Source organism: Echeneis naucrates, chromosome 12, assembly GCF_900963305.1.
Source record: "Echeneis naucrates chromosome 12, fEcheNa1.1, whole genome shotgun sequence".
Classification (NCBI taxonomy): Eukaryota; Metazoa; Chordata; class Actinopteri; order Carangiformes; family Echeneidae; genus Echeneis; species Echeneis naucrates.
The window spans coordinates 18,192,462-18,206,842 of NC_042522.1; the positions used below are offsets into that span (position 1 = coordinate 18,192,462).

The 14,381-nt window shown below is 43.7% G+C and overlaps 1 protein-coding gene across 9 annotated transcripts; it reads right to left on the reverse strand.

The window, feature by feature from the left end:
• Nucleotides 1-601: 601 nt before the first annotated feature.
• sec31a (SEC31 homolog A, COPII coat complex component) lies at nt 602-14,309 on the reverse strand. Of its 9 annotated transcripts, none has more exons than XM_029516153.1 (28): nt 14,119-14,309; nt 13,000-13,079; nt 12,425-12,548; nt 11,746-11,944; nt 11,557-11,652; nt 10,987-11,127; nt 10,743-10,885; nt 10,546-10,645; nt 10,285-10,446; nt 10,001-10,153; nt 9,692-9,913; nt 9,537-9,611; nt 9,404-9,445; nt 8,284-8,571; nt 7,895-8,012; nt 7,608-7,786; nt 7,384-7,510; nt 7,124-7,269; nt 6,781-6,954; nt 6,407-6,655; nt 5,644-5,745; nt 5,034-5,136; nt 4,083-4,505; nt 3,312-3,367; nt 2,962-3,204; nt 2,586-2,705; nt 2,415-2,486; nt 602-2,294 (listed from the first exon to the last, which is right to left on the reverse strand). In XM_029516153.1, the coding sequence occupies exons 2-28, from the start codon at nt 13,076-13,078 to the stop codon at nt 2,115-2,117; spliced, it is 4,116 nt and encodes a 1,371-aa protein (XP_029372013.1). In that variant the 5' UTR covers nt 13,079; nt 14,119-14,309; the 3' UTR covers nt 602-2,114. The 9 variants fall into 9 exon arrangements, with proteins under 9 accessions (XP_029372013.1, XP_029372015.1, XP_029372016.1 ...); XM_029516155.1 differs by having other exon boundaries at nt 603-2,294; nt 4,134-4,505; XM_029516154.1 differs by having other exon boundaries at nt 638-2,294; nt 2,962-3,207; nt 4,134-4,505.
• Between the last annotated feature and the right edge of the window lie 72 nt (nt 14,310-14,381).

The following is a 14,381-nucleotide window of genomic DNA, read 5'->3' on the forward strand; positions in this document are numbered from 1 at the left end:
TCATATTCATGTAAAAAAGTCAGGCATCTTTTACACAAATGGACGACAGAGAGGATTAAATTCTGGTTCCCTTTAAAAACCTGACTGCATTTTTTTTTTTTGAATTTTGATTGAGTATTACAGAAAATCGTGTTTTCATTAGCATCTTTAGTTTTTTTTATATTGAAATCAATAAAAACTTACTGATAAAAAAGGATTCAGATGGTCATATTCCCTGCAGGATAAAAGAATACTAACCCTCCTCTGGAGACATCATCAGGTCAAAGGTCAGACTTGTCCCGTAGTATTTGCATGTATTTGGTTTGTGGCCAAATGCGTGTAGATCTGCCAGCCTGTTTGTTGGTATGTTCAAATTTCTTAACATGTCATTAAATTATAAACAAATAAATGCCTCTGGATTTTTCCAAGGAAACTTTTATTCCTGGCAGTTTGGAGGAACTGAAACAGCGTTTAGTGGGAAAAATACACATAATATAGTTCAAAGGTTGTTTCTGAATGTGCATCTGGTCACTTTGCTGATCACTTAAACACCTAAAATCTACTGCAGCCCCACATTCGCCTGCATTAGTTTTCTCTGGGTTTTCCTGATGGACTGATGAAGTGCTTATCTTTACAAAACAATTTCATCAGAAATATTTTTACCATTAAAAATTAAAGCCAAGAAAACATTAGAGAAACACTTTGTAGATATATATTCAAATATAACCCAACTCAGCAGACAAACAAAAACAAAAATACAACCTCATCAGGTAAATAAATACTATTTATTGAAAATATTGCATGTAGTCAATCTAGAACAAAGACTTGTTTTCTTTTATCAACAACATAAACTGAGGTCGACCGCAGACTGCAGCCCTCATCGCAGCTGGAATGAAAATCAAGTACAGGTCTGTTTTCAGTCTCCTTCTGAGGTCTGATCGATTAGCAGATAATTAACCCGGACGTCATTACAGACGACCCGCTCGCGTGGTGTTTAAGCATGCATACTTTAAAATTCCATAAAAGCACAGTCTGTTTTTAAAAAGTCCATTGCACTCTGCTGAGCTTTGTGATTACACAGAGAAAGAACTTAAAAACAAAAAAAACCCAACTGAAAACATCATTAAATGTCCTCAACAAACGGGATTGCATTGCTTTGCATTGACGTATCCCACACACTGACACCATCTTGGTCCGACGCGCTGTGTGCAGTGACACCAGTGGTGAAAGTAAGTCAGTGAAAGCAGGTTTAAAGTATTGGCAAATGACATTCTAGGGACTGTAAAGAAGAAAGTATTAACTCTGCTTTAAAAGCTTGATGAAGTATAAAAGCCGGTATGATGCCCCGGTTTTTAAATAAATCCACATTCAGTGTCCCGTACGTCTCTTTTCTACCTGTAACCACTTCTGCAGATCTACTGCAGGATGCATGCAGACATGATGCATTTACATGTGAGAAACTGAACCGTGATTTTGTACGATTAAGAGAAAGATTGGTGGATTATAACGTATCTGAAGATTTTTGTAGTGCACAAACATTTACAGACTATAAAGATGAAACAGGCTAAGAGCTCCTCTACAGTTAATTTAGTTTGAATTATTCTGAGCTAAAAGCACGCTGCACTGCTATGACAACGATTTGCTATTAAAATCAAAGTCATTACAAAGCTTTACATTTTCTATTTAAATTTACTACTTTTTTTTAAATGATGGCCACAAACAAGTTAATAAAAATGCCCTTAAAATTCCTGAATAGCCTCTTGCTTTCCTTAGCATCCACCATAATCTATACATTTACTTATATTTATCTCCAAATTGAAAATGATCAAACTACAAGATATTCCAAAGAAATGTTGAATTGAGGACCATGTTTAGTGTTGGTAGATTCAGGTGGTGCTTTGTTTCAGCTGTTCGGCTCAGCGTTTACTTTCACCACTGAGTGTGACTCACAACGTGGCTTTAAAGCCTCTTGTCTGGGTTTTAATGGCTTGTTTCTGTTGCTGTGTCAGAAAAAAGTGAATGGCACAAATGAACTTAACAGTATTTTCATATGTTTCAGAATTCCTGTAAGACAAACGACCAACAAAGCTTTAGCTTGGCCCCCCCCGTCATCCGGTCCAAGACTTTCCACCTGATCAGACTCCGAGTTTATTGGCCTGCGTCAGCACTACCTTGAGTACGGGCATGAACGCTGAGGTCTCGCTGAAGTTGCTGTTGCTGACTATGTGGGTGTGGATGTTGAGGCCCTCCGTGTAGGACCGGGACTCTATGGTCCGGGCGATGTTGTGTAGTCCTCCTACGATGGCGGGAGAGAGCTGGAACAAAAGCAGAGAGCGCAGGTGAGAGGTCAGAGGTCAAAGTTTATTAGCTGCAGTGGTGAAAGGTGCTCATTTATAAACAGATTCATTTTGAGTCAAGTCAGGCTGGAAACTCACCGCTTGCTCTCGGAGTTTGTCATAAAGTGCTTCCAACCGTTTGTTGGCGTCATCGAGCTTCCTCTTTGTTTGCTACGAAAGTGATAACAAAAAGACAAAAGAGTTAGACTTCTCACGAACGCCATCAGAACAGAGACGAGCTGAATCTTTATCCTCGTCACACAGACTCACGGGGTCGGTGGCCACGGCCAAGCACTTCTGGATCAGCCCCTCGAACGTGGTCTTCAGGACCACGTGCTCATCAGGGATCGGCTTCTTCATGACCTTCTCAGCAGGGATGGAGTGCAGAGGCTGTCGGGGGGGTTCAACCAAAGCTGATCAGACTCGTTTCCAAAGATGTCACAGCTTTAAAATTTGTTTTTGACTTGAAGTACATAAAGAGGGGATCCCATAAATTAAAAGATAATTAAAGATAATGTTGCTCATTCTTGGTTTTTAGAACTTTGGCTGCTTTTTCTACCATCAGGATGATTTTTATTGATAAAATATTTAAACAGAGAAATCTAAATCTTAGATTAGATTAGAATCCCACTGAAACATCAGGTACCTGTATGAGCTCCCCGGTGGGGGCCCCCGGTGCTCCCTCCGTACTGGTCTTAGGCATTGCAGGGTTCATGGGTGGAGGGGAGATTTGCTGCTGCTGCTGCTGCTGCATGCCTGAGTAAGGGGCCTGACCCTGGATCATAGTCTGAGGGGCCCCAGAGGACACCTGCTGGGCCTGAGGGTCACCCGCCAGTGGACCCATAATGGGAGCAGTGATGGGGGCAGGGGGGGTGTAGTTCTGTGGAACCTGCTGAACGATGATGGACACACAGTGTTTTATTTAAAAGCTCTATCAGACCAAAGATCAACAATTCTAGACACATGTGACGTGTCCTGTTTTTAAATGAGACTTACCTTCTTCTTTGGAGCTCTGATCAGAGCTGGGGGGTCGTTCCAACCATTCTGAGGCCCTATAGGATAAAAAAAAAAAAAACCTGATGATTGACTGATTGATAGAAGCCTCAGCTGCGTTCATTAAAACACATCGGGATTAAACAGGATTAAACTCAAATCTACCCAGATTTAACTTTTCATGATGATTCATCATTTATAAATCATATGAATGATCACAGTAATTTCCATCATAGATTCAAATTTCACTCATTCAGGTAATCAACCCTAACCTGGAAAATCTGGTTCAGATAATTTTTTTAAAGAAATTATTCTAGCAAGTCCAACATAAAATCATCACCCAGGTAATTCTGTCCACAGTCTGATTCCTGACAAATCTGAGCCGACCAGTATTTATATATTATATTTATATTATATATATATATTTATATTATATTATATTTATATTAGATTTATACTATTATATTCACCTGGAAAGAAAGCTATCTCTATTTATACATTGATTTATTTGTTTATTATTTCGACACACATCTATTTTTGTGTATAAATGTGTAATTCTACATGTATTTATTTCTGTCAGTATTTTAATTAGGTGAGCTGGTTCAACCTCAATGTAAAGCCGGATTGGTTACAGTGATGTGATGGATCAAGCTTTTCTCCTAACAAACCCGACAGATTACCTCATCACAACTAACAGCTGTCATCTATGGTAGTTGAACAGACAGAGTTTGTGAGCAGGACAGTCAGAGAGAGGATGATCAGAGCCATGCAGACCTGTTCTCTGAGAGGCGGGGATCAGCTCGGGGTCAGCATCAAGCTGTGTACCTGAGAATCCGCCGGCTGGAGGAAGAGGCATGTACGACACAGGAGATCCTGGACCGCCATGCTGGAAAGACGCTCCGGAGGACAGAGGAGCAGGAAAGGAGGAGGAGGAGGAGGAAGAGGTGGCGGCGGCAGAAGGAAAGAAAGGAGTTTGGGAGGGGGGAGGAGAGGAAGGGCAGTGGCTGATGGGAGGCTGTCCGGGATAGAGCGGAGGTGCCGGCTGGGAGGGGATGGGTTGGGTGTACTGCGAGAGAAAGCCAGGGGGGTGAGGAAGGGGGGAAGGCTCTACAGAAGGGGAGGAGGCGGAGTACTGAAGAGGCTGATAGATAGACACCCCGCCAGCTCCAGGTGGGTACTGGTTGACCTGGGGGTAGGCTGGGGGTCACACAGGAAACAACAGATGCTGTTAGAGGAAAAACTGTTGCATGTTAAACAAACTGTGTCATGCATAAGGACACGCAGTTAAAAAAAAAAAAAAAAACCCCAAACAAACATGCTAGCGTGCTTCATGTTTATCTTGTCAAAGACTCTCTGTTAGTGACTGACAGTGAACACAACTCCACAGAGCAGTGCAGAAACTGCAGAATCAAACATTTCCAAAGTGAAATGTTTGTCAGTTTTAAAGGCGACGGAATAAAATTCATATGCCGCTGAAGTGCGACCCAAGTTTAAAAAAATTATTGTCAAGGCGTTTGAGATATCTCCTCTATGACATAATGCAGATATAAAGGCGTGAAAATGTGTTAGTTACAGTTTATATATTACTCCATACTAGTATCATCACATCTTTCATGTTAGCTTCTATGTGACAGTAATTCACAGGGTTGTCTTTCCCTCTTTCTGAGGTAATTGTCTAAAGTCAGCGGTCCTGGTGCAACAGAGATGACTGCTGGCCTCACTTACGTTGGTACTGGTGGGAGAACATGTAAGCAGGAGTGGAGGAGGCTGGTGGTGCGGCGCCGACACCGGGGGTTGGCATCATGTACATGGAGTTTGAAGACTCCACCTGCAAAAACACACACAGACACAAACAAACACAATCTGAAGCCATATTTCAAAATCAAAGACAAGTGATTTTTTTCACTGCACTCGGCAAGAGAAGAAAGCGTCAGGCTTTGTTCTTCTTTCCACCACAGTGAGGATGAAGTTTATTGCTGCAGAAAAATCCAGGGTTCCTCTGCTCTTTGAAAATTCACAAATTCATTTCAATTCATCTAATGATTGCAGCTAGAAGCAGCATGCAGGTCAGGATGTAGTGAGTGTGAGGACTCGTGGAGTAAATCACATTAAGAACATTAAGGAGAAACAGAACGAGACTGAGTGGGATTCATGCATCTACAGGAAGTGTGGGGGCGCTCATGGGACAAGGCATCACCACAGATACAGCACAGCAGTCAGGCACTGGTTCAATCAATGAAAACAGTTTAGTCTGTGAGCCAGAACAGAGGAGAGAGTGTGTGTGTGTGCGTGTGTGTGTGTGTGTGGAGGTGGGATGGGTGGTCCGTAAATGTACCTGCTGGTCTGAGGCGCTGCCTACTTGAAGAGGAGGAGGGACATTGGGGAGGGCTGTGGGAGTTTGGTTACTCCAGGAGGTGACAGTGGAGGCAGCCCTCATCTGAAGCGCACAGAGGTAACACACCGATGATGGCCGTGGCATGAGGGAGAGGGAAAACACAGAACAATGCCACAACACGCAAGAGCATTGCACCAGCGGACATGAGAGAGGACACAGTAAGAGCCAGGGTTCAAATGACAGCGGGAGCTCCCAATAGACAATCTGTTAAAATCGAGGTCTTTGGTGGCATTAACCCCCCCACCACCCCCACCTCCTCACCTGCAAAAAGCACATTTATCAACCAGCCTGTAATTTAAACCCTGGCACAAATGGAAACCCAGTTAATGAAATGATAACGACACAACCTCAAACTGAAATGAGCACTTCACCGGGTGGTTAGTTAGTGTGGAGATGTGGTCGTTTGTAGAGGAAGACGAGGGGAAAAGACTAGTATGTGTATGTGTGTATATATATAATATATATACACACATATATATGTATATGACCCTTAAACACACACAGACTGATGGTGAAAATAATCCTAGCTAAGCTTTGATGGCTCAGAATAACTGTAACGATGTGTAGATAACAGAATTTTAAGTGTGTATCCATGTCCATCTGATAAACATTTAAATTATTCTTTTTATCTGAAGAAAACCTACATGTTTATAATGTATACCATGGCTCCTATGTGGTGCAGTAGAAAATGGGCAGAACGTACTGGCTGGTAGTACTGCGGCTGTGGGGGGGCCGAGGGCGGTGTAATCATGGGAGCTGGAGCTGCTACAGTGGGCTGAGGCACCATGGCAGGCTGGACTGGGGTGAAGGGATGTCGGGGCAGAGCTGAGCCGTGCGGAGCCCGGGCGCCTGGTTGTTGAGAGGGAGCTCTCTGCTGCTGTACTGCCACAGGAGCTGCCGGGTGCTGCCCCAGAGCCCGACTGAGGCGATCGCGAAGCTGCTGTACGGCAACCTGTACGGACAAAACAAGACTTGGATGTATCTGATGATTCTCTCAGACAGAGCAACGCACGTCTGAGAGGGGACAGAAGGACAAAGAACAGAATGTGGTGACGTGGTCACAGTCGTATTACACACCTGGTTGGTGTTGTCAGGCAGGTAGGTGATGGCCGTGGACAGGCTGCCCTGCGAGGCCAGCAGGTTGGCGTACTGGCTCATCTTCTCAGCCATGAGGACGCCGATAGCAGCCGGACCGGTGCGCTGGGTCTGCTCGACTGCACGCCGCAGCACCACCACCTTCTCCACCAGGTCCTGAGTGATCACAGACACATCATGATGGCGTACAATTAGGATCTAAACCGGGGATCCGCAGCTCCTTTAAATGTCCATTATCTACAATATATCAGTCTCTGCTTAGCCTTGTCAGATAACTTGAATTCTCTTTTCAAGATTAAAAACTGGAGCTGCTTTCTCAACACACCTGGAGAGCGAGAGGACTGTGTCTGTCCTGCGCTTTGGTCCAACAAGCAACAAGTTTCTCCACATTGCCGGCACAGATGTAACACAAACAGGCTTGGGCTTGCAGCTGAGGGACATCTGCCGCTTCCAGTCTGCCCCCGAGAAGATCTGACAAACAAAGAGGAAGGAATAAACGTTTGGCTGTCAGACAAAGAGGTTTAATAAGAGGACAGGCAGAAGGCACTGATGAAACCCTGACCAGAGGAACCGATGAAAACTAACCACAGAGGGAAGAGAACTCCTCCGGCTGAGCGTAAGTCATGACGGCAGCTAGAGCTTCTTTCCAGTTGTGCAGGTCGCACGTCTTCAGGATGTCATGCCAGTCTTTCATCACCACTGCGCTGATCAGCTGCAGGACAGAAACACACACGAGTCAGCTACAGTGAATTCAACTCGTAAAATCTCTGTTGAAAGACAAGAAACTTTTAAAAAGATTGGTTGCTTACTTTGGTTATCTTGCTGTGTGTTTTTGTGAAATACTTCTTCTGGGTTTTCTGTAAAAGTTCAGTCCCTCCGGCGATGGCTAGAATGATGCTGTCCGCCATCCGGTTGTCATGGAGACAGAGCTCCACAGCTCCCTCAAAATCTCCGGTTAGCAGAGCCTGTGTGATAAGCCCATCCACGTCTTGCAGAAGAGGAAAAGAAAAAAAAAAAAAAGTGGAAAGACAGGACTGTGTGAGTTGAATAATGATGACAATTTCAAAGTCCACGGATAAACTGTTGTTGTCGTTACCTTGACTGATGCTGAGACTGACTCCTGCAGGGGTTGAGGCTGGGACTTTACTGGGCTCCTCAGCTGGAGGTGAGGTTTCAGCTGGACTGGACTCTTCCTCCGCTGGTGCTGCTGTCTCCTAAAATGGAGTAACAGAGAGTATTCTTCTTTTCTTTGTACTGCAAAACGGTTAATCTGACTCATTTGTTCAGTATGAGGAAATGAACTTAGACCAATAATGTGTCCAAATTCTAATGAATGATGTAAGAAGGTTTGTGCCTGAGCTCCCACAGACACCTGAGGTGTGGGTGTGGGAAAGTAATTTACCCAAATAATGTAAATAACCTGTGTGTCTCTACTTTTGTGTGCAGAATCTTTGACAGAGTAAATCTGATGAGTTTAAGTTATACCTCCTCTAAGGGGATCTCTTCATCCTCCTCCTCCTCCTCCTCTTCTTCAGCCTCCCCCTCTGGGACAACACGGTCCACCTTTTCTTCGGGCTCAGTGCTATACAGATCGTCCTCTGGATCTGTTGGCTTTTCAGCCTGTGGTTCAGGAGTGGAGTCGAGTTCGAGTGCGGCAGCCGGCTGTAGGTTTGCAGCAGCGATCATGTCGAATGCAGCCTCTGGAGTGTCGGCGGGCTGCAGGATGCTGAGGTCTGGTGAAGGCTGCAGGCTGTTCAGAGTAAGCTCCTCCACCTAGATATCGAAGGAAAAGATGGATTCAGAGCAAGTTGGGGATGATGAGTAAGGGAGACGTAGGAGGGTCAAATGCCAAAGAACTCTGATGAATAGAGAAAAACAGGATGGTGGGTTGGCAGTCACACTCATAGATGTTATACAGCATATACTTTATGGCTATGTCCAATTTAATGGAGGGACATGTTTGATATATGATGCTGAAATTAACATCAAATTCATGCTGCACATAAAAAGACTGCAAGAAGGGATTTGGCCTGGGATTGAACTTTTCAGGAACAGCTGGATAAGGTCACACTTGGTTTCACTTTATGAGCAATGAGGGCTCAGGATTGGGTCTTTGGCCCACATTAAGATGATGAGAAGCACAAAACTGGCTGAAGACCATTTGAAATCAACAGCAACAGGCCCAGAGACCTCACACTTCACAAAAACGCTGGAGTGGAGTCGGGCTTGTGTTTGAGTTTAGAGGTAGAAACTGTTTTATCATTAAATTACACATTCACCACTCACAGTCACAGAGTCATAAAGACCACCCACAAATCCAGAAAAATTGTCAAATATATCTGTGAAAATAAGTCCAACTTCCTCTGAGGAGTTTCAAAAAGTGAAATCACAGTTGCAACACTTCCTCCTTAGGACATATAAGACAGAACCGCCCAGTATGCAGCGTTTCAGGCCCCAATCAACGGGAACGTCCTCTCTAACTCGCATTTACTATGCACATCTTTATTTGATCTCTTTCTTATTTAATGTAGTACTTCATACAGGTGACATGGTGGTGTAGTGGTTAGCTGACTGAAATCTAATGCAATGTGAAAGTTTAAGTTACCTTTGGAGGATCAGCAGGTTTTTCCTCTAGTGCTGCTGAAATCTAACAACAAAAGAGAGAAAAGCAATTTATTTTTTCAAAAGAATGAAAATACATTTTTCAGCACGATATGGGGCCTAGAAATACATTTCACCTTCAAGGCCAACTCCTCTTTGTTGTAACCCAGAAGTTCCAAGTATTTGCTGCGGATGTCGCTCTCAAAATTAGCCTGAAAACACACAGTGATATTTATTTATATATTATTAAGGATTTTTTTGTTTATTCCAGTTCTCTTTCTGAGCCACATACCTTGAGGAAAGACCAAAGAGTCTTCTCAAACTCATTTTCAGCTGCGTCTATCTTTTCCTGGCAGAAGTCCACGAAGCTGCCGGCAGTCAGAGTCCCCTGCAGCTGATCGGAGCGCTTTAAGAACGCCGTTTCTGTGACGACCTGACTGATCTGTACGACGTGTGAGGTGGGCTGCTGAGGGTTCGGGCTTGAGTTCTCCAGAGATACAAGCTTCCCACCAAACTACGAGAACAAAAGCCAAACAGTTTGTGCAGAACAGAGCAGACACAGAGCACAGATACAGGCAAGAGGGAAAGAAACGGCACTCACTGCAAACGAGGCTCCGACAGGTTTGCGGATCCACTTGGGGGGCTTCTTCAGGGGGTTTACTGTGGCTGGAGGGGCAGTTTGCTGGGGCAACTGCAGTGGGGGCAATGTTTGTCCTGTCCCGAAAGGATCCATGTTCCCAAACGAGGTGGAGATCTGTGACAGGCACACAGAAACACGATTTACACGGACTAAGCACAACTCTAATGACCAACTACAACAACAACAACAAAAAAAAAGAAAAACAACAGTAAAAATCTGTTTTTGTCTCTGAGATCTAATCTGACCTGATCAGCGTGTCTTTGGCTCTGCGCCTGGCTGTTGCCACCCATGATGGAATAGATGTCGATGTGTCCATCGAAGCCAGCGGCCGACAGCACCATGGGGTTCCTGGGGCACCACTGGATGTCGAAGCACCACTGGCTGCTGGTGGGTAACTCGTACAGCACCTGAGGAATCCAAACAACGACTTAACTTAAAGGGCAACAGCTCATTGTGTAGCTTTTGTCGGAGCAAGCTGCATTAAAAAAAGTCTCAACAGTATTCACCTCTGCTGTGTTTGGATTCCAGCACAGGATCCTGCTGTCCTTCCCACAGCTCAGGAGCAGCTCAGGATCAGCCACGCTCCAGGCGATGGACAGGACACCCCTACACAAGCAGACCAGGACTGTTACAACTTGAAATTTAAAGGATAAGCCTGTTGTCTGCTGAAACTTCACCCCCACCCCCAGATTTGACTATTTACCGAGTGTGATTCTCTAAAATCTTGAGAGGAGAGGTAGCAAAACGCAAGTCCCACATCTGGATGACCGGCATCCGATCGTCCTCCGAGGCCAAGACCAGCTGAGTGGCCACTTCTGGGTTCCAAGCCAGTCCAGAGCAATGCATCTAAAAACAAAAACAATGCAAACAAATGAGGGAGTTGTGAAATAACAGGGGTTTTATGGATTTGTAAGATTTAAGAAGAAAGAAGAAGAAGAAGAACATACCCTGTTGCTGTGGTCGCTAACTTTAATAATGAGGTCGTTCTTGCGGAGGTCCCACACTGAGGCTCTGCCACTTGGACTGGCAGAGGCCAGGATGTGTTGGACCTGTCTGTTCCATGACACACAGCTGACATCCTCTTGAGGCTTTAAAACAGAACAATGAGTTTTTATTTCCTCTTATGCTTCTAAAAATATTATCTTCACGCAGGAGAAGACACAGATTGCATCAAATTTATCATGCAAAAACAGACATCGGTGCAGGTAAAACAACTGTATGTGACTGGAATGAAGGCGACCCTGTTTCCAACCCTGAGTCATCTTCACTCTGAATTTGATGCTGTTTTAAAAACAACTTCTTAATCTAACTATGAGTCCAAGAACATGCTGTCATTCACTTCCACCACTGCCTCTAACATTAAAACTAAATGTTATCCACATCGCTCACACTGAGTCACACAAACACTTAAGAATCAGGCTTGACTTTCACCATCTGAGCCAAAAATGAAGAAGGATATTAGATATTTCATGAGTATATATTCATCTTGAAGTGTGCGCCAGCTTTTAAAAATCTACCTGAGTTTTGGGCCCTGGTGTCATTGGAGAACCAAAGTTATTCATGTCCCAGATATAGATTTCAGACTCATTCCCGCCGGATGCAAATAGGTTTGTCTGCAACAATCAGGAAACAAAAAAGCACTATCAGTGACACCGTTGGATGGACGTGATGTTGAATTCTTTGTCACTGGGACAAATGGCCCGTACTTGGAAGGGGTTGACGTCGAGGGCTCTCACTGGTCCCGTGTGCCTGTCGCTCTCAGCGATGATCACGTCACTCTCTCCGGCCATGACCTTTGCGGGATCGTACAGGATGATGTTGCCGTTCTCGCCTCCTGCGATGAGGACACCGGATGGGTGAGCATGGTCATCCATCCCGTAGGGAGCCCACACCAGTTTGTGGTATCTGGGGAGAGAAAAGGCCATGAAAGTGTGATGAGACGTGAATTAAGATGGATGCAACCTCCATGACATCACCTAAAGGTTTCTCAGGAGAGGTTTTCAGGATCAGAGTGACTGCCCATTTTTGGATTAGCCAGGATTCAGCATACAGTCAAGCAAAGCCACTACACCCTCAATTATGCAGATTTAACCTTCTTACAATTCAAACAGTTGACTTAAATAAAAATTCATCCTCCGGTGAAATGGAGGACACTAGAGAGGGTTTTTTAGTACCAGGCTTTAAACATGTTTATTGCTGTTGGGAGTCAGTGGATATTAATTTAGATAATCAGTGACTTAATTAATGCTTTTCGTTTCTCATCAGTTAATATGTTACTTTGACATAAAATTCAATACATTTGATTGTTTGAATAAATTCTTAGATAAAAAATATTCGTAATAAGAAAAAAGTCATCAAAACTTAAGCAGAAAGCAGTTTTAGTACCTGTGAGTGGAGGAGAAGCTGCCACATGACTTCATGTCCAGAGACGGCTCGGACAAGTCCAGCTCGAAAAATTCCAGGGAGGCATTGGTGCTGAAGGAGGCATCCAGCTGCTGGGCTGATGTTCCTGCAGAAGGAGAGCACAGGAAACTTTGGCATAGTGCTGTATCAGTCAGTCCATTAATCAATTAGACAAAAAAATTATAATAATCGGCAACCAGCTTGATGGACAAGCCAAACGTTTCATGACTACAGCAAACTGAAATGATGCTTGATTACAGTCTGGGACAATACACCTAATTTAATTGCATCGCTGTGGACTCATTGTGACAGACATTTTTCATCACTTAGCCTGAATAATAACTGACGACTTCTTACTCTTTTCCTCCTTCGGTACAAACCCACTTCAGCTATAAATGCTGATATGTGGCAGCAGTTCATACTATATAGTTTTGTGCTAAATAAAAATGAGCTTTAATTAAACTCACTCATGTTGTTTTACATGATATATGAGGTCACAGATGTATAGTCTATAACTATTACTTTCAGTGGTTGTATGAACAGCTGTGAGCTCGTACCTGTAGCCAGGTAGATGGGGTGTTGCTGAGCAGGACTCCAGCTCTGGATGGCTGTGCGTTTGATTTCTTTAAGTTTCATCCTGAGAGAAGAAAAATAAAATTATATTTTGAGGGTCTCTTCAGTAATTACAGATAAATTACACTTACAATTGGCTATATCGCTCAGTTTGCATCAGGTTTATACAACAACGGATATGCTCACATTTTTCCAGTCCACCTTAGAACAACACCTTGTTTTTTTTTCCCAGAATGCAATTCCCTGCTAGTGTTAGTGTCTCTACTCCCCGGCTCATTAAGGGACTAGTTTTTTTTCTGCTGAGTGAATGTGGGCATGTATGAAAAGGTCTATGTTAATCTGGGCTTGATTGTAATGTTATGATATCCTGAAAATGTAGTACGTATGGCGTAAGATGCAGTATAAAACAGATTTATAAGCAATACAGTGAGGCTTTTACTTTCATTTTATTCGTGTTGCATTGTCACCATTCAGCACTGCTCTGGTTAGAACTACAGTGGTTTATAATTAACATGAGTGCTCCGACATTGTATGGCTGCCAGTGTTTCTGCAAAGCATTTTAAAATTTCACAGCAATACAACCCCAAGCATCAAATATAAATACAGAATGAATAAAGGAGAGGATCCCATGTGGGATAAAAGACAGATGTATTAACATGACTTGGAGTTGAAGAAAAAAGAGGAACAGATAAATTGTTTAACTAATTTAGATAAAAAAAAGGTTAAAAGAATTTAGAATTTACTACTCACACTTCTGCATTTGCAGGTGGAAATTATAAGCCCTTCAGTGTCTTTTATTTAACTCTGCATCGATGCTAAGACTTTCCCAGACCTGCAGAAAACCTGCTGCTGCACTTTATGACTTAACATCGGCAGATTCAGAGAGCTAGCAGGCGGCTAACAGTGTCAGCAGCAGGAGACATGTACTGTCACTTATTCCTCCGAGATATTCAAATGTTCTGGTCCAGATACAAAAAAACAAAACAACACAACACACCACAAAGGCAGTCCAGTTTTCTTTTGGTTTTGTTTGTTTGTTTTAGCCTGTTAGCCAAACAGAAGTGACAACAGTTAGACGTTATTACTTCACCAAAGAGACTCACCTTCCTTCCTTTGCTCCTTGTTTACATGAACGCACATAAAAAAAGGGAGACAAACACAACACAAAGTTCCCCTTCTCCGTTTGAGGATTAGCAGTGTCGGGAAAACACAACAAGGAGGTCTACCGGGTCCCGGCTGCGGACTGCAGGCGGATTTCCACGTCCTCACTGGTCTCCATCAACGTGGCACTGGAAGCCTGACTCCTCCTACCACGAAGAAGAAGAACAACTTCCGGGAGATTTCCGGGTCCCTCCCTCCCGCTAGC